The 24,171-nt window shown below is 32.3% G+C and overlaps 1 protein-coding gene across 9 annotated transcripts in view; it reads right to left on the bottom strand.

Moving 5' to 3' along the window:
- LOC115209141 (protein TANC2) overlaps positions 1-24,171 on the bottom strand; it is a 1,073,170-nt gene that overhangs the window by 239,696 nt on the left and 809,303 nt on the right. For 5 of the 9 annotated variants that reach the window (XM_029777294.2, XM_029777295.2, XM_029777296.2 and 2 more), the window contains exon 1: positions 16,747-18,841. The exons of 3 other annotated variants lie outside the window; for them this stretch is intronic. In XM_029777294.2, the coding sequence (XP_029633154.1) occupies positions 16,747-18,175 (1,429 nt within the window). In that variant the 5' untranslated portion in view covers positions 18,176-18,841. Of the gene's footprint in view, positions 1-16,746; positions 18,843-24,171 lie in introns of those variants that run through there. One more of the 9 variants, XM_036501211.1, reaches the window with a different exon arrangement.

Below are 24,171 nucleotides of genomic sequence, written 5' to 3'. Positions count from 1 at the left end.
TTGTGTGTATTACCATGCATTGAAGCAGATCTCCATTAAAGAATTTGGGGTAAACAGGAACTGGATATCAAGTGCTCTGTCTCAGGGAAATGGAAGAAATACTGTCAAGTCCATTTGCTTTCTTTACATTTAATGAGTGTATAGTAAGACAGGCTAACAGTTTCAGAGTGAGTATTATAGTGTGTGTGTGTTGCATGCACAAAACAGTTAGCTACTGCAATGGTTTCATTACCAGGGAAGTTACCAATGGAATTATGCTGAATAAGGCATAGCTGAAAAAATTTTGAAAACTTAGCATTCTTAGCTTTTGTGAGAGTTATTTTGCAGAATTGCTGGCAGTCACCCACTTAAATGTTTTGGCCAGTTCACAGACGAAACAAATATACTGCTAAATGTAAGCCACAAAACTAGCAAAGCCCTAATTACTGGCTGGATTTGAAGTATCAGTGGTGTCAGGGATGTGTGCTGTAGGAATATATTGAGTTGTTTTGATTAGGTAGTGAACATTTGATCTAATGATGGAAGAGGCAGTGATAATGAAAGGGAAAAGTATCAGTTGTAGAATCGGTGCATTTGTAAAGGATACAAATAAATAAAGATATCTAATGGGGCAAACAGCTTAAAGTGGCACACAATTCAACTCATATGCTAGCAGCATCAATATATTAGTGTTTGAGGGGTGTGACAAGTTAAGCAGAAATGTATGACATGAAATAATAAAGAACCATGACTTTAGAGAAATGAGAAATATTCTCCATGAGCTGCAGCTTAGTAGAGTCTGGAGAGTCAGTGTGGTAGAGACAGCAGGTGAACACAGAGGACTGAGGAAAAGACACTGAACTGCAAACATTGGAAGCTTTTGTTGCTGATCTGTGTGTGTGTCAGAGATGAGCAATAGAGAGAGTGAATTCTATGTAATTGCAGATATGTACATATAAATTGGAATACAGTGTGCAGCTTGGAAAGAAAATAGATTTAGGATAAATAGTAGGAGATCTGTATCTCAGATGTTAGTAAGGTGTGGTGAATAGAGTTAAGTCAACAGATATTGATGAAGGATAAAGAATGGTCCAGTGGGGTTTTTTTTATATTATGAAAAGAGATGTTTATAAATTTTTTCAGTTCAAAAATATTTATAGAATATTATTGCTGTCATTTCTTATCAATATTTCTCAAAGGTTTTGACAAGCTGGCATTGTTCAATTACTTTTTCAGATTTAAAAATTTTAACATGGAAATAAGAACAGAAAATACATATATATGATGTGTAATGGGTAATTATGAAAGTGGGCTCATATCAGTGCACTATTGTGGAAGCAAAAGTTCACCAAGATGAACTAACAATAACATTCTAACAAAATGAACTAGTGTAGAATTCTTGGAGCTAGATCTTTGACAAACCAAAATTTTCAGCTTTGAAATACATTTACAAAAGAGAAAGATACTACCAACTGAATTTTACACATTATCTTAGATTTTATTTGTTCCCTTATAAAAATACAACAGAATCGTTTAAGAAGAAATTTCTTTCAGTCAATAAAAGAAAAATCGGTACAATAACCAATGAATAGCAGTATGGTAGATTGTGTTAAACTCTATAAGTGCCACATCTTTTATGAATAGATCCATCAACTTTAAGCAGAAGGGATAATGATATGTTAAAATTTCAAGTGTAAAGCCTTTGAACTTTGAACTCAATATACTGACATTGTGTCTACTTCTCATCAATACAAGCAATTACAGTACAATACCACCATTTATGTCCAGGTTATATAAAAGTAAACAAGTAAATTGGTTATATAGTTATATTATGTTGTATATACACAGATTAATTGATTCTTCAGTATACAACAAAAAGCATATTTTTCAGATTTCATTTTTGTTAAATATATTCTTTCATTTATTGAATAGAACTAATTATAAGAGGAAATAAACAAAAATGAAACCACTTCAACTTCTAAGAAAATAGATTTATTATATTCAGAGTCAGAAATTATTATAATGTAAGAAAACTTTTATGTCTTTTGTTGAGAGCTAACATAATTCTTTTTATGAACTGCAGTAATCGACTAGTCTCTATTTTATTAGCTTTAGAGTGATTTGAACATAGAAAATGTAAAGTTATTAGGATGTGCCAGTCACCACAATTAACCCTTTAACCCTTTTAATACCAACATGCTTGAGACTGTCCCTATTTCTATGATACAAACTGTTTAAGGGATCTAAATTAAAACTTTCCTTCAAAATTTTTTGTTAATTCATGCTCCAAACACCAGTTTAATAATGAAAATATTATTTTACTTAATGCATCATAATATTCAAAATTATTTAATACAAAGACAGTGCATTTCAGCTGAAATAAATATTGTAACAAAAAGGTTACATAGTACAACAGAGTGGAAGGGAATAGTGAAGAACAGACTACAACTGAAATATTGGGAATTATTTTCTTTGTAAGAAACAAACCAAACAAACTAAACTGATGTGATCATGAAATATAAACATCACAAAAAATACTTAATTTAAGAGTGAAATGGACCACAGTGGTAGAAGCACAAGTAAAACTGATAGTTTTGAAAGATAATTTTAACTGTATAAACCTAATAACTTTGAAAATATTATTCTGGGACAAGAAACATCAATTACAGTTTAAATTGGTACTGAAACATTTAACAAAAATATAAACTATTAAAATTACTAAATGCATTTTTTTGTTTTTGTTTTAAATTATAAGTTGGCCATAAGTGGAAGAGACAGGTCTGTGAGGCCCTTCTCCAAGACTGGTAAGATACATGTAGTTAATGTCCAAACAGAGCATCTACAAGTTAATGTCTGGCGAAAAATGGGCAAGAAGTGAAGGTTTGACTCAAATACTTACAACAGAGTGAACTTTGATAAAAGTACCCAAGAATCAGCTGGTGGTATAAAAATGGACAGCTTATTAGACCTACTACCTGGAAATTGTCAATTGAATGCAGAAATTTGATTTCATCTCTTAAATCATTTTAATAGTTTTGCAGTGTTAATGTCATATTTGCATCAGGTATGCTGAAGGTATGACTATTTCGTTATTTTCAAAATATACATTATTTTGTGGTATTTAGTTCTGTCAGCTATGCATCTTCCATCTCTTATGCAATTGAGAAAAAAAAAATACTTGTCAAACACAGAGGTTTGTAGTTAGATTCACAAAGTCCTAATTAACTGGCATTGGTCTATAGAGGAATAACAGAACAACAATTTATGAAATGCAATGAAAGCAGAGAATAGGCTTCCTTATAGATATGACAGAGACATGTAGGAGAGAGACCAATGATGTGAGTGAAGAACAAATACACAAAAAACAATAATCATTGTATAGTAGCAGATGATCTTAGTTTGGTTTGGCTACATGGATGATGGGAGGAAACAAGCAGGCTATGCTATATATCATATATACACAAGATATATCTTATATACACGATATGTCATATATACCCTTAATACAAATCATATATATTTATTATTATCATCATATAATATATGTATATCATATATAAACATAATATACACTTGATACATTTCATATATACACATACATATCATATACATATACATTACATTATATATACTTATATCTTATGATATATGTATATCATACACAAGTATGTATATATGCTATATACATTTGTGCCCACACACACTCAACTAGGATGGACTTCTTTTAGCTTCTGCCAATCAGGTCCACCCCAAAGGATGTTAGCCCAGAACTACAGTTGAAGGAACTTGCCCATGTGATGCACAGTGTGACTGAACCCGAAACTACACAGTTGAGAAACAAATTTCTTCACCACACAACCATGCCTAGCCTATATATCAATGTGCATACATATGTATGTGGATATATATATATATATATATATATATTTATCATATATATATATATTTATTTATTTATTTATATGCACACACACACATGCATATCCATTTTATAATTAAACAAAAACTTGCTTCATAATAGTTGAACTGGTAAAGATGTATTTTTCCAGGTATATGAATCATGAGCTGTCTCAATTTTGCCTGTTCTAATTAGCTTAGAAGCAAATGAACTACCAAGAGTAATTTGAGTTTAGATGTTAAAAAAACTGAAACATTGAAAAGAATGTAGTGGATACGTTGATGCAAGAAAATTAGAAATAATGTTTTGTTACATAATAACATTTTTTAGTTTCTCATTTAAAGTTAACCTTTCCCCCAGATAAGCTGTACCAACTAACTTTAAAATACACAGCCGGTTTAGCAACTTCAAGTACTTGAATATTTACTTTACAATGACACCCCTGTAGTCTGAAGATGCTGAAGTTGTTGACACATCATGTATAGAAGATAATGTTCAGTGTAATCAGTAAATAACATATTTACTTCCACCTTATCTTAGGCTTCTTTTAAATGTATACTACCGTAATTCAGTTATGTCTCCCCTAATGTAACTAATTCTTTTGTTAATTCGTGTTTCCCTTAACTTACAAACAGATTTCCAATTAATTTACTGAGGAACACTGTATTATTCACTCTCTTGAAGTTTGTAAGCTATATCCCTCAAACAGCATTGATTTTTTTTTTCTTCTCTCTCATTTTATTATACTGCAGCTATTATTAAATGCATTTAACCTATTAAAGTACACTGAAACCTTCAGTTGCTCTCACCTTTAGATAGACTCTGCTGATTGGCATAATGTAGCAAACAGTTCAAAATGTATTTCATATTCAGAAAATTTGGTTAATATAAAAATATGATCTGGAGTTTGCAGTAAGTTACCTTTGATGAATGCATAGTCATCTTTAACCGTGTTGCATTTCCCAGTTAGTTATCCATCAGCATAAATATATTACAGCCTTTAAATCTTACATGCCATTTTGTATCTCTCTCTTCCAACTCCTCATTTCTAGCTTTTAATGCTATATGAACAGATTTGTTATCAGTGTTATGAGGTAACATTTATTTGCTGGATTCACTCGAGTTATAGGTAATGGCTTCACTATATGTATCTTAATATCTTTCAGTTCATCTACTTTAAATTTACCAGTATATATAACACTTCCACAATATCCTGAGCAATAGCAGCATATATTTCATCCTCTGAATATCAGGTGTATTTTATAGTAAATTATATTGGTTGAGTTAGGTCACAAACTTGCAGATAGGATCTTTCCCCTATCTATAGTCATTTACTTCTTGGACATATAATTTTTTTTAAAAAGTGATTGGTCAGAGAGTATGGAGTTCACTTTTAGAATAGAAGCCTGAAGAGAATGTACTTTAAAAGACCAGTTGTTTTGAAATAAAATGTTTGGTTCAGGCTTTAGTGAGAAACAGTGACAGTAGGAAAGAGAATAACAATAGATGGTACCAGGTATGTTTGAATGGAAGTGGATTGCAGCTGACAAAAACACAAGAGCTGAAACTGTTAGTAGAAAGATGCAAAAAAGAAATGATCATGATGGATCAAAGGTTGAAGATTTTCAATATTGAGGGATCTAGCAATAAGGCAAAGAATTTTCTTCTTAATACAATCAATAATTCTTGGGACATTAGGAGTTGCAACATTAAATCATTTAAAGTAGAACTTAATTGATATTTTATATAAATTAAATGCAGTTAACTAAAATGATTGTTGAAGGTAATAGTATGTAATGTCTGGCCTGTGAAATTTAACCCTTTAGCTTTCAGATTTCTTTGTCAAATGTATTGTGTATTTATTTATTTGTTTTTATATTCTTTTATTTGGTTCAGTTACTTTGACTGCAGCCACACTGGAACACTGCCTCAAAGAGATTTTAGTCAAAGCAGTACTTATTCTTTGTAAGCCTAGTACTTATGCTGTTGGTCTCCTTTACTGAACTGTTAAGTTATGGGGATGTAAACACACCAACATCGGTTGTCAAGCAATAGTGGGGGTGGGGTCAAACACAAAAATATATGCATATAATAAATATACGATGTGTTTTTTTCAGTTTCCATCAACCAAATCCACTCACAAGGCTTTTGGTTGGCCCGAGGCTACAGTAGAAGACATTTGCTCAAGGTGCCACGCAAAGGGACTGAACCTGGAACCATGTGGTTGGTAAGCAAGCTACCTACTACACAGCCACACCATTCACATTTTTTAAAATTAATTCTATATTATTTTGAAGCTTTGAAATTTCAAAGATATGAGTGTTTATTTTTATAATGACATTGTAAGGCAGTTGTGAGAGGCTAGATCCGGTCAGTTTAAACACATAACAGGTAGAATATTTGGACTGGATATGGCCTGTTTAAATGCTAAAGGGTTAAATAATAGAAACTGCATGGAATCCTGTCATAAATATATGTTTGTGTTTGCGTAATGTTGTGTTTTTATATATATATATATATATATATATATATATATCAGTGTACAGTGTGTATAAATGCTAGTTTCTGTGTATCTTCACATAGACACTATTTGTGCAATGCTGATGTTTTTCACCGTATCAGGACAATTACTCCCCACCATATGACAATTCCCTCTGATAACATCTACCCCCTAGGACAGTTACCCCCCTTGGTTAATTACCCCTTCTCCAATATATTAAGAAGTTCTAAATCATCATCTGTTGCCCTCAGGAGTAATTCTTCTGGGGGGGGGGGTCATTGTCCATGGGGGGATAAATGTCCTAGACTCGTTTTTCACATCACTTGTAAACAATGTTAGATCAACAGTTTTTAGTTTGATCAGAAACAAAACCACTATGGTTTCATCAGTTTCAATCAGTGAAAACAAGTAAGGATTGGTGATAGGAAGAGTGTTTAGCCATACAATGCTGTCTCCTTGAACCCATGGATGGCACTATAGAAAAAACAGGCACAAAAATAGTAACAATCTTATTCATGTACTAAATGAGGAAAACACTTGAAATATCTTGAATTAAATCATCCTACTTTAAATATCACAACAGCTTGTGAAAACTTTCTACTTGATTATCAAATAATTTTGTTGAATTACCCTATACATGACAAAGAAATTTGCTTTGACTATAAACTTGAAATTGCTTTAACTATAAACCCACTTTCTTTTATTAGCACTTTGTCAATGTTCCCTAGATAAAATTCAGCAAAATTAAACATACAATATACAAATATGCATATGTCTATATATATGTAAATATGTGTATGTTTGTGTGTGCATGCATAGATGTCAAAATGTTAATTAACTAACACTACAAATGAAGTGGCCATCTTTATTACATGCATAGAAATAATTACAACTTTTGACAGTATCATTTAAATCACTTTAATTATTTGCATGCATAGATAGCATATATTCAGTTTTGTTTCTTTCAAAGTCTTTCATTATTGTTATTGTCATGAATGTTTTGATCGTGACTAACAAATAGCTTACTGTTATATATAGGTTATGTTTAAGAGATAGTATCTAAACCTTGTTTTTAGGTACGTACCTAGTAGTATGCTTTGAGAGAATGTTCACCACTTACAGCTACCAGGCATTAAATATATATATATTACCATTATCATCATTGTTTAACATCCACTTTCCATGTTAGCATGGGTTGGACGATTTGACTGAGGTCTGGAGAACCAGATGGCTACACCAGACTCCAATCTGATCTGGCAGAGTTTCTACAGCTGTATGTCCTTCCTAATACCAACCACTCCAAGAGTGTAGTGGGTGCTTTTACGTGCCACCAGCACAAGGACCAGTCAGGCAGTACTGGCAAAAGCCATGCTCAAATGGTGCTTTTTATGTGCCACCTGCACAGGAGCCAGTCCAGCAGCACTGGCAATGACCTTGCTCGAATGTTTTTTCACGTGCCAACAGCACAAGTGCCAGTAAGGCAATGCAGGTAACGATCACGCTTGAATGGTGTTTTTTACATGCCATCGGCATGGAGGCCAGCTTGTTGCTCTGGCAACAATCACACTCATATGGTACTCTTAGTGCTCCACTAGCACGGATGCCAGTCATCGAATTTGATTTCGATTTCACTTGACTCAACAGGTCTTCGCAAGCAGAGTTTAGTGTCCAATGCAGGAAAGGCTCACATAAGCGGACTGGTTACACCCCTGGCATAGGCCACAAAGTTATGGTCTCACTCGCGCTTGCCGAGTCTTCTCAAGCACAGCATATTTGTATATATATATGTGTGTATATATATATATATATATATATATATATATATATATATGTATATAAAAATAATATAATAAATGTGCCCTTTTAAAGCCTAGCCAGGCTCATGGGTTTCCCGGTTTAAATGGAGTATGTGTTCCCCAGCTGAATGGGACATCAGTCCATCGCAGCATTACTCATTTTTGCCAGCTGAATGGACTGGAGCAACGTGAAATGAAGTGTTTTGTTCAAGAACAAAATGTGTCGCCTGGTCCAGGAATTGAAACCACAATCTTATGATCATGATGCTGACACCCTAACCACTAAGCCATGCACCTCCACTGTATGTATATGTATATATATATATATATATATATATATATATATATATATATGTGTGTGTGTGTGTGTGTGTGCAGGTGGCACGTAAAAAGCACCCACTACACTCATGGAGTGGTTGGCGTTAGGAAGGGCATCCAGCCGTAGAAACACTGCCAGATCTGACTGGGCCTGACGAAGCCTTCCAGCTTCACAGACCCCAGTTGAACCGTTCAACCCATGCTAGCATGGAAAGCGGACGCTAAATGATGATGATGATGATGATATATATATATCAATCAATATATAAAGTTCATATTTAAATAGCAAAGATTGAAAAAAAACTGCACAGATGTTCTATCATTCCACTACTATCCTTTTTGTCACCTGTATTCATCTAAATATTTCAATCCCACTTCAGGGAATGGCATTTCTCACCTTGAGAAGCACTATTTTTCACAATAGAAACATAGATTATATTCAAACTGCTCTGTAATCATCATCATTATCATAGTAATAAAAAGGTAAAATAAAATTATTTTCATGTGTTCATAATTTTATAGTATTTATAATTCAACAGCCTTCTTCGAGATAAACTATAATTAAATTTCATTGTTTATAATTGCAATACTGTGCAGTAGAGGAGAGATGAAGCAAGCAGTTACCATGAACTTGCTTTATTCAGGGTATAGGTGTATCACTCATATTGTTAATGTATTATAGAAAAGCATGACTGTCACACAATCTAAGTTCCCATCCAAAATAAATATGAGGCTATACATAGCCTCATGAGTAAAATCAGTGCAAATATCTCAAATAATAGTGAAAAGCTATTTAAGAAAATCAAAAGGGGAACCAAAGTTAAATAGTGGAGCCTAGAACTTAAATCAGTAGAAAGTTATAACAATTAACAATATTTATTTTGATTGGTAACAAAGTTACATACTCTACAGACTGGGGCAAGCCATAACTGCTTTTGTTTACTCTAAACAAAAGTATGTTACACTTTTAGAATGTGTGTTCTTATACAAATCTTAAATATGTTTACATATTTCTAAATATATGCTACTTTTATTTGCTTTAGAGAGTGCATTAATGTTATTGACTGAAATCAATAATTACATTATCTCCATAACTGTTTATATTTTTGTTGCTAAGCAATGGCAGGTATGATCCAACCAATCATATTGAACAATTTATTCTTCTCCACATGCTAAGTGCAACAGCAATGATTTTAAAATGTATATAAAACTGATCTACAAATATGATCAGATTGATTTTCAGTGGAAAAAAAGAAAAAGGGAAAAAATAAAAACAATAAATATAGTGAAAAGTTTAATAATGTCCATTGAAAAATAGTTTGTCAGAGAAAATAGTTTTTCAAAAAATATTATTGCGATGTATAAAAGAAAAATAAAGAAATTGAATTTTTTATAAAAAGAATTTAGAAAAAAATAAATTAGATTGTGGTAGAAGTAGATGAAAGCAAAATCATAAAAGTGAGAGTGAGAGAATATTCAACCAATGAGAAAACTGACAGGAAGGTCAAGTCAATGGAGTATTATGACATTCAGGAGCAAATCAAGTTATTGTTTTTGTAGTTTAACAGACTTAGAACTTATTTTATTAATTTTTCTTTTCCTTAAAAAACAAACAAACAAAATGAATAAAATAAATGATATGGTATTCATCATCATCATCATCATCGTTTAACGTCTGCTTTCCATGCTAGCATGGGTTGGACGGTAGCATGGGTTGGACGGTATTGCCAACAATAATTCTGTAAGACTGATGCAAAGCAGAACCACAGTTTCAGAGATTTACATTGTCAAATGGATAAATCTAGAAACCAGTCAGTTTCTTCCCAACATCAAAATATACTTGGTTTACTTCAAGATGACAAAGACTATTTTGTACCACATCTCCTTTACATATGGTCAACACAAATCCCTCAAATTTTAAGGTCTGTGATGATTTCTCATGGTGACTGTATGGTAAGATTGCTTCCCAATCATATGGTGAAGTAGCAGTCCAGTAAAAGAGTCCGATAGAATAAGCACTAGGCTTAAGAAATAAATCCTGGGGTCAATTTGTTTGACTAAAACCCTCCAAGGTGGTGCTTCACCATGACTGCAGCCAAATGACAAAAACAAATAAAAGAATACACACACACACACACACACACATCATATGTGGAGGCATGGTTTTGTGGTTAAAATGTTTACTTCCAAGTCACATCAGAGTAAATTTTTTCTACTGTAGCATCAGGTGAACCCAAACCTGGAGAGTGAATTTGGTAGACAAAAACTGAATGAAACCTGTCATACTTATGTGCATGTGTGTGTGTGTTTGCTTACAATCATGCTCAATGGAAATCATAAGCTAAGAATGAAATTGGTACTGTTTTTGTTAACAAATTGCTCAGTCACTTAGCAACTTTGATGATGTGTGAAATCCTTTACTTCCAAAATAGGTAACGCTTAGTGTCAGGAAGGCCATCCAACTTTAAAGCAATAGAGCAATAATATATCCCTACAACCCATGTTGGAAAAATGATTACAAAATGGATGAACAACAGAACAAATATATACAATGTAGCCCAAACAATTGCTCAAAGACTATACTTCTAAGACAGAAAATACTTCAGCATTGATCCATTTCTGATTCTTTACAAAGCTCATTTGTAACCCATTTTGCAACACTGCTTATATATATATATATATATATATATATATATATATGTATGTATGTATAAAATACAAAATGGGACAAGAACGCAAAACATCCGAACAACTAGGTGATACATAAAGGGACAACAAAACATCCAGATAGACAATACAAAAAAGCAAGGACAGGTCATTCAAAGCTTTTTATCCTCAGTAAAGAACTGGATCATCCTCACAATTTCGGTTGCTCAAGAAGCCAAAATTGCGAGGATGATCCGGTTCTTGACTGAGGATAAAAGGCTTTGAATGACCCGTCCTTGTTTTTTTGTATTGTCTATCTGGATGTTTTGTTGTCCCTTTTCGTATCACCTAGTTGTTCGGATGTTTTACATTCTTGTCCCATTTTGTATTTGATACATACATATATATATATAGCGGCATACGTACACTTTGTTCTCTTATATATATGGATGAATAGCTAGATAGATAGACAGACAGGCAGATATGTATGTGTATAGGCTCAAAAGTGGTTGTGTGGCTGGAGAACTGCATCCTTTTTTAAATTCCACTTGCACTCATGTTTTTTGTTTTGTGCAGACATTGAAGTAATGCATATCAAAGTAATGCATATCAGTTTATTAGTTGGGTGAGCAGTGTCACAAGATCATGAATTCTATGACTTCCATACCCAAGACTGCTCTAAGTTTGAGAAAGTATGTGACATTGCCATTAGGGTCTCATTTTCAAGACCAAGTGATGCAGGGGCTTCTTTAGAAAAGCATTTCATTTCATATTGCTCCAGTTCAATCAACTGAAAATGAATACCAGTAGCAGCTGGGAATTAACTCTGCAATGGACTGGTGTCCATTCAAGGAGATTATTGTACTCTCAGTTACTTACATGACATGGAAACTATGATAAGCTCTGGTCTAATGAGCTCATAGGCTTGTGATAAAACAAAGATTTGGAGTCAACATCACTAGTGTAAACAGCAATCATTTTGTAAAAGATAATATTAGGAACGATAGTAGAGGTGAAGTTCACATTTTAGAAAGTTGATTGTAACCAAAACACAGATACAAAATTCCCAATAATTTAGTGGAAGTTAGCAAGAGAATAACTGGAAATAGTATAAAGCAGGTCATGAGACTGAAGTCAATGTATTTGAACATAGTTTACAGAAGAGAAGACTTTATCAATTGTCATAATATAATAAACAAAATGGATAGGCCTTTCTAAAGTCTGTGGTATTAGTAATGAAAAGTTGTGTAAGCATTTATTCATGCAGTTAAATAGTATAAAACAGTTTATACTTGTTTATTATAAGCACAGAAAACAGGAAATTAGAAATAGTTTGCCCACATTGAAATAGCAAACAAAACTTTTAGTTCACATGTTTAATAGTACTGTAATATGAAAAAAAATACTTGGGGTGTTTTTTTTCAACACTAACTACACATAAGGATGTTTTTAAATAGGTATAGTTTAGAGAGTAGATGAGTTAATACATTCCTGAATAATCAACAGAGGTTAGTGGTTTGTTTCCTTTTAGCAGCTCTGTTTTGTTTCCAGAGTCAAAGGTCTTTCCCCCAAATCTTTAGCAAGTTTAAAATAAATAATTTGACTTATAAAACATGAATTCAAATTTTGCCCAATTATGAAGGCTTTGTGAGAAAGCCCCAATTCAGCTGATAGTAGTTGCAACTATGGATTTTTTTTTTTTAGTATTGCTTGTTATGAATATTATCCACTGCAGAAATTTGGTTAGTTTTGCTGTTCAAATTACCCTTAGATACGACTGTTATACCATCTCATACAAGTTTTATGTCCTTCCTGCCTTCATGTACAGAATTCAGCTGAAAGAAAGTAGCTCAATACTTAATTCAATATCAGATTGAACTTACTGCACTGCTTGAAATAAGTGACACATACTTACAAACTGAATAATTTTCTAAATGACACAACTTACTAATAAAGGAACTAAATTTTTCTTCAATGAAATCCTTAGTGTTGGAATAACATGAAAACATGCCCAATATCATATCAAAAACATGTTGAGTGAGCAAATAAGTTTGCCTAAGCTTATAAGTGAAACTACATGTGATATGCTAGGTCTAAGAAAAGATGATGGCTCACTAATAGAATGCATGGCTAAAGAGGATGATTAATCAGTTCTTTGATAACACTTCTAAGTTCTAATTCTGTTGAGATAAGTTTTTTGTCATCATATAAAAAAAGCATTGAAGTTTTATAAAAGATGCTATTTAGTACATTGAGTTTGGGGATTGGTCACCATCAAGCATTCAGTTTATTACAGGAATGGTATGTTACTGCTTGAAGAGGGCTTGTCAGTAACTGAGATGCTTACATTAGTTCAAATTTCAGCATGATGACTATTGAATATAGTAAATGATGTTGATTTAATTTCCATGTTGAAGAAAAGAGTCATTCTTTGTATAAACATGCTCAACTATAAACAATATGTACATTTTATTTTATGAAATATATTTAGGCTACATTTGAAAAAAAAAAAAAAAATGAAATTTCTTTGTAAATGATGACTATAGAAATAGAATGTTTTTTTTCTTTTTGGCTTTATTTTTGTTTGTTTAGGGGAGAAAGGCCAGCACTCATGATCTTTCCTGAGACCCCTAAACAGATGAAAGGAAAAGTAAAGAAGAAACCCTAGTTTTTCTTTTTCCTCCTCAGTGGGAAACAGAACCATAAGATATTAAGCAACCAACAGACTAGAGACCTGGTTTGAATACTTGTAGCACAGTGTAAACTGCTAAATGCACCTAAGGATCAGGTAGTGAGGTAAAATTAGGTTATGCAATAATACCACAGAATAGGTGTACTACAATGAGCTTCTGCACAGTTTTTGTCAACCCAGTTTCACTCAGAAAACTTAGATTGACCTGAAGACATTTCCCTAAGATGCTGCATCTAGTGATTAGAACTTGAAACATGTGTAATTGCAAAATAAACTTCTTCATCACATGACAGCATTTCAAGAGAAATAGAACAATTGATTAAATCAATCATAATACTTTTTGAAATGATGAAAGACAATGGCAATTCTAGTGACCTTTGATCTTAGAAGACATGAAACAGAAACTAAGTATTGCAGAGAATTTCATCTTTTGTTCCACCGTTTCTGCCACTTATACTAACAATTATAGTCACTGAACCTACTAGAAATAGCCATAATTTTTTTCTCAAAACTATCCAATAGTTTTTTTAATTAAAAAAAATGGCACCTTGAATAATGTAGTTCAGATGACACAATTCTTGGAAAAAATAGATAAGGCGGTCACACATTCGAATAACTTTTGATGTTTGCTCAAAGAATGCCAACTTAGGTATAAATCATAGCTAAAACAAATTCCATTATATAATGATCATTGACAATAAAAAAATTTTTTCCATTTTAAACATAATTTACATTAATGGTCAAATTCACAAATAAAAGGAAATTGTAACAATATAATCTAGAGAAACCTTTATTTAATTCATCTAAACATCTTGGCGGTAGAACTAATTTCAATGTCTTTGAATTGAGACAACCATTTCATGTACAATATAAAAGTGTGTTTTGGCACAGGAAAGCAGCATGACCAAACCTTTAAGGAATTATTTTATGAGCTCTAAGAGTAAACATGTGGGATGTATACAAGATAGTTTTAGAAAAATAATCACAACTTCATTATTAAAGAGAGTATTTAGTAACTTTGTCCCATATTAGAATATACTTTTATTGGGATGATTCAGAATATGATTTTTATCATTTGCTTTTCAAAATTATTCTGGTAGCATGAAGATAGTTATTCCATTTATCACAAGTGAATACGAAATTTAGATATCTTGAATATACATTTTATAAGAAATTAAAAGCATCTGACTGTAACCAAAGCTTTAAATTACAGACTAACAGCTTTAAAGAATAAGTCTCTTTGGGCTGAAATGCATACAAGTATAAAAAATATATATACATACATACATATATATATATATATATATATACATATACATACTGGTACTGGTGTTGGTGCCATGTTAAAAGCACTGGTGCTGATGCCATATAAAAAGTACCCAGTACACTCTGTGGAATGGTTGGCATTAGGAAGGGCATCCAGTCATAGAAACTATGTCAGAACAGACAATGGAACTTGGTGCAGCTCCTGGCTTTACCAGTTCCAGTCAAACCATCCAGCCCATGCCAGCATGTAAAATAGACATTAAATGATGATAGTGATAATTATATATATATATATATTATATATATATATATATAGTGAGAGAGAGAGGGAGGCAGAGGGAGTTTTAATAAGTTTCTCTAGTGACATTTTAATACATTTAAAAATTATTTTATTTTCTTTGTTTTTTATTACTTCCTTGACAAAATGATAAGAATGACATCCATTTTATGTCATGGAAAATTGATACCTTCACTAGTGTATCATTTAAATTGAAAAAGTTTAAAACAAGTATGAAAAAATCCTGATGTGATGAGAACAGTTTTAATGTTTTATCATGAAGCTACTTCACTGTTTTACAACAGACATAAAAGTATTTGTAAACCTTTCTTAAGGTAGAAAAATACAATTAATTTAAGAGACAAAAGTGAATAAATAAAAAATAGGTAATGATAATAATGATGATGATATAATAATAATAAAATAATAAAGTCAAGAGACTGCTTATGAGTAAATAATTATAAATTACAGATCAAAACTGGTATTGTTATGTTTTATAGGTAATTATACAATTTAGGTAGTTACAGCTTTTTTGCATAAATTAGAATATTAACAAGAAGTGTGGTTATAGGATATAGTTTTATAGTGAATATAGTGGAATATTCAATGTATGCATTCACACAGAGCAAAATGTATAATGATAATAATAAGGATTTCAAATTTTTGTGCAAGGGCAGCTTGGGGGAGAAGATTAAGTCGATTACATTGACCTTAGTGCATACTTGGTATTTATTTAATTGACTCTGAAAGCTGAAAGGCAAAGGTGACCTTGGTGGAATTTGAACTCAGAATGTAAAGAGGGACGAAATGCTGCTAAGCATTTTGCCTGGCATGCTAATGATTCTGACAGTTCATTGCCTTAACAATTATAATAATAATAATAATAATCCTTTCTACTATAGGCAAAAGACCTGAAATTTAGGGAGCGGAGCTAGTTGATTAATATCAACTCCAGTACTCAACTGGCACTTATCTTCTTGACCCTAAAAGAAGAAAGGCAAAGTCAGCCTTGGTAAAATTTGAACCCAGAACATAAAGCTGGAAGAAATGTCCCTAAGCATTTTGTTCAGTGTGCTAACAATTCTGCTCACTTGCTTTCTTAATAATAATAATAATAATAATAATAATAATAATAATAATAATAATAATAATAATAATAATCTCTAGTATCATTTAAAAAATAAAAAATATTGAAAAATCATGTATGCATATTGACATTAAAATTTCTGCTCTTCAGCGTCATCTTCTACCAGGTAGCACTAAAATATATATCAAAATTATTTTGCTGCATTAAGAAAAAAGGATACAAAGGTGATTTCAATGCAAGTTATAATTTTCTAATTTATTAAAGGAAAATTAAATAAAGAAGTTTACCTTTATTGTTCTGGCTCAGGTAAAGTCCATGTCCAGGGCTATTATTTGATGAAATGGTAAGATTAGGACAAGAATCACCAAGAGTCACATTATAATTCCACAGTCGTTCCTTATCCGGAACAATTCTAGTTTTAGGTGTCATTAATATTGGAACAGATAATTTTCTAGGAAATTTGCGCACCGAAGATGGGCTATAATGAATGAGAATTTCTCGGTTATTAACTTCTCCAAATGCATTTGGAGGTAGATTCCAATGCATTTGCTGATGTGCACTAAATTCTGGAGTATGTGATATGCTACAACTTCTTTTCCTCATAAAATCAGTGTTTCTCACTGAAGAAATGCCATGAGTAAGTGGAGAAATACCTGGACTCTTCTGTTGTGGAATATTCTTAAGTAAGGAGTCATAATTGCAATTTGGCACACTAGAACTTAGAATTTTTTCTTCATGAATATCTGGAAGAAGAGTTTTACCTGCCCAAAGTTTTGGTGTAAGAGTAGTCCTAGAAGTGTTTGTTGGTGGCAGTTGAAAACAAACATCATCTATAGTCTTATTTTCATTCATTGCCCTAGATCTGCCTTCTTTCCGCAAGTATACTTGTTCATTGGTAAAATTCTGTTGCTCATGAAACATTGTTTGCCGAGGATCAAGTTCAACATAATCTCCAGCACAATGATTCATATTTTTGGGAGAATCTTGAGAATTTTTGTCAATGGCTGTATGGCTTGTATGTAGCTGTCTTCGAAGATTAGCACTGGCAGCTCCCATTACAACACGACTGCGATGTTTCCTACCCATTTCTATGATTGATGTTGAGTTAGTTCGAGGTCTGAATCCTTCATAGAGAATATCTTCTTTTATATCTAACACATCATCAGAACAACACTGCATTTGTACAGAATTCTGGTGGGAAGAACAAACAGGTTGTTTGTTGCTATCGCTTGCATGAGCTGATCGCTTTTTAATGCTTACTTTCTTCTCATTTTGCAAGTCCAGCTTTTTATTGGTGGCATACTTGCTTGACCAATTTTGGAATTGTTGTTGTTGTTGAGTATTAGCATTTCTTGCATGGTGATTCTTGATGCATGGTGAATCCCATGCATCAGATTTTCCAAGAGTCCATGAATGTGGTTGATTAACATTAGTTAAAGAACTGCTAGATACTAAGCGCATAGAATCCATGGAATTAATTTTTGATTGTATTTCCAATGGACTAGATATATGTAAGTGACCAGGTAGCCTAAGGTGTTTCTGGGAATTACCAGATTGCCTAGGATTTTGAGACAAAGACATTGCTCGACTTCTTGAAGCTTTTAAACCAGACAATGTTGGTGAACCCATATTGCCTGTAAAAGACCAGCTTCGATCTCGTCTTTCACCTGATAACTCAGCCTGTCGTTCATAGAGTAATGAAGACTTATTACCCATTTTGATTATATTAACTATAAGTTGACAATATTTACGATCATTTGAAATAAAATTGTGTTTTTAATATGTACATCATATAAATGCAGCAAGTAAACTTGTAGCTATGTAATTTGAAAGACATGTGGACTATATAGAAGAATAACATGAGATGATGGATGAAGTGAAATGAATTTGTGTCAATGGGATATTAGGTCATATCAAGTTTTAAAAAAATATATATTCTTACTCAAATGTCAAAATTATGTGCCCAATTTTCATAGCTTATAAGAATTATAGGAAATCTTTATCTACATTAAGTATTTATCAAAGAATAAATACTTCAAAATTTGTTTTGAAATAGTTCACCTCACATTTCTCATATATATATATAAGTATATATATATATACTAACAATAAAGATTCCATTCATGCTGTTCATTCTGAATGATTTACCATTTTGCACCACCCTTTCCTCCATTTAGAGACTCTACATTATTTCAAAATAGCCTACTTTCTCACGTCCCCCACCCCTCCTCCACAAAGTTCTCTTTCCTGTTACAGAATACTTTCCCAGCCCATTTTCACTAAAAAAAATACAACAATAAAACAAAGAAACGTTTTCAGCTACAATACGTACATACAGACACACTTGTATGTACATACATACACATATACATGCACACACACACACACGTGTGTATATATATATATATATATATATGTTGTGAGTGTGTGTGAGTATGTGTGTATGTATGTATATGTGTGTGTATAGTTCTCTAAAGGAGTAAGAAAAAATAAGAAAGACAAAAACACCTTTTATGATACGAGTGAATAATTATTTCGATAATTGAGTTATATGTCTTAAGTTGTTACCACAAGAAATAATTTTGTAAGTTATATTTTACTAGATACGTATAGTGATGCATTATCCATGCTAGAAGTAGCGACAGATGAGGCTGTAAATACTTTAAACAAGTAACAGTATGTAAATGCAACAAGTCAGAAGTGCAGCAACCTGTTTCAAAAAAGTAGTGTTTGGAAATGTTTTTATACTTAGTTCAGTTTTCAATAATTAATACTGCATTAACTTCTTTAAAATGTCAACTCCTTAAACTTATTTATTGTTATTATTTTATAAATTTAACATAATGTTATTAAGGCACTAATTACAAAAATGATGAAACCTATCAGACTGTTTCTTTAAAATACCTACATACCTGTGTGCAGGTGGTAAGAAAATCAAAACAACGAAAATTAATAATTACTGCCCTCATATAATTTCCACTTAGCAGTTGAAAGGTATCCTATCAGATGAAATTGACCATATTTTTCTGTTGTCGAACCAACAGAAAAATGATTATAAGACCCTTTCAAAAGGCACTATAACATCCAACTAGTTAAATGTACAATTTACTTAGTCTGTAAAAGAGATTAGCAATAGCAGTTTAGTCATCTATTAAAGTAAGTGATTAAATCAAACTATATCACCAGCATAGAAGCCCTGATAAGTTTAATTTGAGAAAGAGAGAGAGAAGGGGGAAGTAGAGGAAAAGGAAAACAAAAAACAATTAAGTAGACTAGGTGACTGAGTTAATGAGAACAAGACAGGTAACAACAGTTGGCCTGGGTACAACTTGAATGACTTTCCTTATGGCTTTAAAGTGTGAGATAATATTGTGTTATTAAACTTCAGCTCATTAAGTAAAGATAATAAAGAGGTTTAGAATTTTTTTTAAAATTTATAAAACTATAAACATGTGAATTAGTTTACTTATTTTTCTTCTTTCTCCTCTTTCTCTCTCTCTTTCTTCTCATTGTTTTTTAATAGGGTGGGTGTTTGTGTGTGAGTATGTAAAAAACAAAATGATCCAACTGTTTTTTTTTTCCCCCTGTGATATTTGGTTCTTTCCCCTTTTTTTTCTGATTTGAAATTTGGAAACCAAAGTTTGCTATTATATTTGGAAAGCTTTAAAATCCTTTATCTTAATATCTAAATGCAAAACATACTCGCTGTGAGCTGGCTATTAAAAGTTTGGTACGGTTTTCACATCTCTTTCATAATGCCCATAAGTATCTGTGAAGTTTAAGGTTTTTTTTCTTGAATCAAAATAATTTTTTGAAGTGTATTTTGAAAGAGTATAATTAAAATAAATATTTCTAGTAAATATTACTTGTTTGCAAATTTTCAATTACATTTGAAAATATATAACACTGATTTTTTAAAGCTTCTTTTTTTTACAAGTTGAATCTGTATGAATTGTTATTAAAAATATTCATTGAAATAACAAATAAAATTCCGAGGACACCTGGAAATGTGTATACATATACCTTTGCTTTTGAAAACAACTTCAACATGTAATGAGGAAGATTTTCATTTAATAAATCCATTCAATTTATAAAATTCCTTGGGAAAGTATTTTGATGCTTTGCTTCTTTTCTTTTCTTTTTAAAGATCCAAATAGTTCCAGTATTATTTGTCATTTTATTATTTATATGGATCCACCTTCTTCTATGTTTTTAGCGTTTGTCTATTTAGTTTTTGCTTTTGTTTGGGGTTTTTCTTTTATCCCATTTAGAATATAACTTTCAGGTGAATAACTTTAAATAAACTTTTTTCTTTCTCCGAAACCAGTGGTTGGTTGCTCTCATTGCCAATGAACCAAAAGGAATTCACATAAGTTTGTTTTCTTACTTCATGTTATTAAATAAAGCAACCGTATATTACTTGTTAAGAAAGGAAACATGTTAGCACAGAATGAAAACTGATGAATACATACAGCCATCGGTGGGGTACAAAATAGTGGTATTGTAAGCTGTAGTGCCAGAGGTGAAGTTGACAGAATTCATTGAGTTAGTTAGGAGGAGCTTACTGACAGACAGGAAAGCAGATAGACTGGTACTTGAGCTAGACCCACACCTCCTGTAAGAACAGTGGGTAGTGGTAATAGAGAGGCAAAGAAGAAAGTATCAGGGGGTGGGGCAGCTACAAAGAACTTCCTGTATTAACTATCACATACACAGTCAGCTTCTTTTCAAATATAGCTTATCTACAAATGCTCCTGCTACTCCAGCAGTAGTGAAGTGTGTGCTTGTGTGTGAGTAATAGAGAGAGGTTTTACTAGGGCAAGCTTTAGTATAATGATACAATAGTTTTATTTTGATAGTAATGCTATTAATGACAGCATGTGAGTGAAATCCCACAAACATAGTGGAAGTAGAGTAACTATGAAAAATGGTAAAGAAATATACATATATAAATAAGAATGAAAATATAATTTCAACATATGACTACATCCATTAAGAGAATCAAGATTATTTATTTTATCTATTTATAAGCAAACCCACGTGTAAGCATGTACACATACATACCCATACATTCTCTCTCACACTCATTCTTTCTCTCTCTTTCACACACACCACAATTAAATAATACATTAAAAGAAAGGGATTTATTCTGAAATAACTATAAAAGTTAACTTTTATTATGAAATGTAAAAATGTGCTAATCCAATAAGGGTTTTTTTTTTAATTTATAATAGTATCATTTTTCTATATATTAAATAACTGATTAGCTTAACTATAAAGATGATTTCAAAAGAAATATATGAGAACAATATAATATATATTCCTAAAAATCTTTCAGTATATATAATTTATTTCAACTACTGCAAAGAAAACAACTACAATCATATAAATTTAAACATTTGTTTTCAAAACTTTACAATAGCCTGATCAGTAGTTCTCATATAGGATTTTTGTGTGGGGTCCATGCAGCAAAACAGTAACTTAAGGCACCTGAAAAATATTTTGCTTTCAATGTTTATATATTGATATGTATTGCAAGAAACTTCACTGTTTCTTCTTGGATGTTTTCCATAGTTCAACCTCTACACAAGTTAATGTGTGAAAAACAAAATAAGAATTTTGAAAGAAGTTTCTATAAAACTAGTTTTTAAATATGGACTGGCGATGGGGTCCACCAGAATAAAACAGTGATCAAAGGGGACCATTGATAAAAATTGGTTGAGAAACCCTGAGCTAGATAAACACATGTATAACATACAGTCCTTCATAAAAATTTGTAATTGTTTAACCCAAGTCAGTCTTGACCAAACAGAACATATGGCAACCCTGTCTTATTAACAGTGTTCTTATTTTTATTTATTTTTTTTAAATATTAGAATGTGATTTGAAGGAGAACCGGGTGCTAATTCTAGCAGGTTGAGCATTCATATAGAGACTGCCTAGAAAGCAAATATATCAACAGGATTGCAACACTTATATTAAGGCATGTTCACAGACGAAGAAATATTGATCTTAAAATATAAGCCTGTGTGTGGCTGGCTGATTTGATAGGGTTGCAGACCACCTGCTGAAAGATTAGCAGTCCATATTTTATAACTGGTACAGTGACTATGAACAAGATATTACTCTGAAATGGTCTATGGCTCTGCTCAGTAGCAAAATGGTCCTAGCAGTGTAAGAATAACATATTGCTCTATCCAGCAACAGTAGCAGCACACCTTTAAATTTATGAGTATATTGTAAGCTAGCAGATCTGAGTTCGACAACTCCTATGGGGATAGTTTAGAAAAATATGGGTTTGCCAAGCTGACTTGCCCTAGATATATCATACAAAATTGAAGTCTTAGTTTTACAACTACAACTTAATGGTTTTCTAGGTATCACCAACCAGCCAACCCAATTTATTATCAGAACTACTCTAAGTACTACTTTACTTTCTGGTGCATGTAATGGCATAAACTGGAGACATGAAAATTACCAAGTATGTTGGGAGCAATGAAGTTGAATTAAAAGATAAAGTACTATTTTTTTTTTTTTAGTTGTTTCCAGATGTTTCAAGCTAAGCATGGTTGTATGGTAATTTCCCCACCACATAGTTTTGGGTCCAGTCTTAGTGAACAACACCTTATTCAAGTGTCTTTTACAATAGCTTCTGGCAAACCAAAGCCATGAGTGGATTTGGTAGAAGGAACCTGAAAAAAAGACAGTTGTATAGATATGTGTGTGTGTGTATCTGCGTGTTTGCTTACATTTGTGATTGTTTCAATGGTGCAGTGCACAGTGGTACTGTCAGTTTCTCCTGTCAACAAATTGCCCAGTCACTTCATATCTTTGAAGCCGTGTAAAATAAGAGATCACTTATTGAAAAACAGGTATGGGTTAGTGTCAGAAAGTGCATCAGGCTGTAAAACAATGCCTCAAAATGTTCATCCAATCCATGTAAGCTGGGAAAACCAGATGTAATTTCACAGGAAAAACCAGTGAAATTTGACAGGATTTTTGGCGACTCTTTTTCCTCCACCCAAACAACTAAACACTATTTCAGTATCTCACTGACATTTTCTCAACATAACAATGTACTCCTTTCCCTCTCTAAACTTTCCTAATCTCCATGCAAGTGGTGATTAGGTCAGAGTCTTACAGTAGCTCTTCTACAAGTAATAAAAGCAAAGAAAATGAAAAGCACACTATGATACACTGCAAATATTTATGAGTGAAAAATACACCAGTTAATTAATTAGTCTATCCGTAACAGTTTTCAACGAATTTCTTATTTCCAGATAGGATCTGCTCATTTAGTCAAATTGTGCTCTAGCCACAATCACAATCATTTAGGCTGCACTTGGGCAAAGGTTGTTCTCTTAATGAATATTAACTACTAGTTCCCCACAGAAATATGCCTTCCTCTGATCTCAGCTCTAATGAATTTCCAACCCTTGTGTTATCCATACCAAAATCCACTTGTTGCATTCCCATCCCCTCTTCATTTCTTTTGATTCTGTATTAATTTCCTTCCTTAACTTTTCAACTTTAGAACTTCATTCCTCTTGGAATTTGCTCCATGCATGTTTACTCTAACAACTAATTTCACTGGGCCATCTCAAATACTGAATGTCAAGAATAAAAAGTAAAAAAACTACTTGAATAATGGTATATATCTAACATACAAGGCTGGTGATGGGGATTAAGATAGTGATCCCAAAATCTTTAAA

This window comes from Octopus sinensis, linkage group LG3 (assembly GCF_006345805.1).
Source record: "Octopus sinensis linkage group LG3, ASM634580v1, whole genome shotgun sequence".
Lineage (NCBI taxonomy): Eukaryota > Metazoa > Mollusca > Cephalopoda > Octopoda > Octopodidae > Octopus > Octopus sinensis.
The sequence above is the reverse complement of the archived record's forward strand: the minus strand, read 5'-3'. Positions and strand labels throughout refer to the sequence as shown.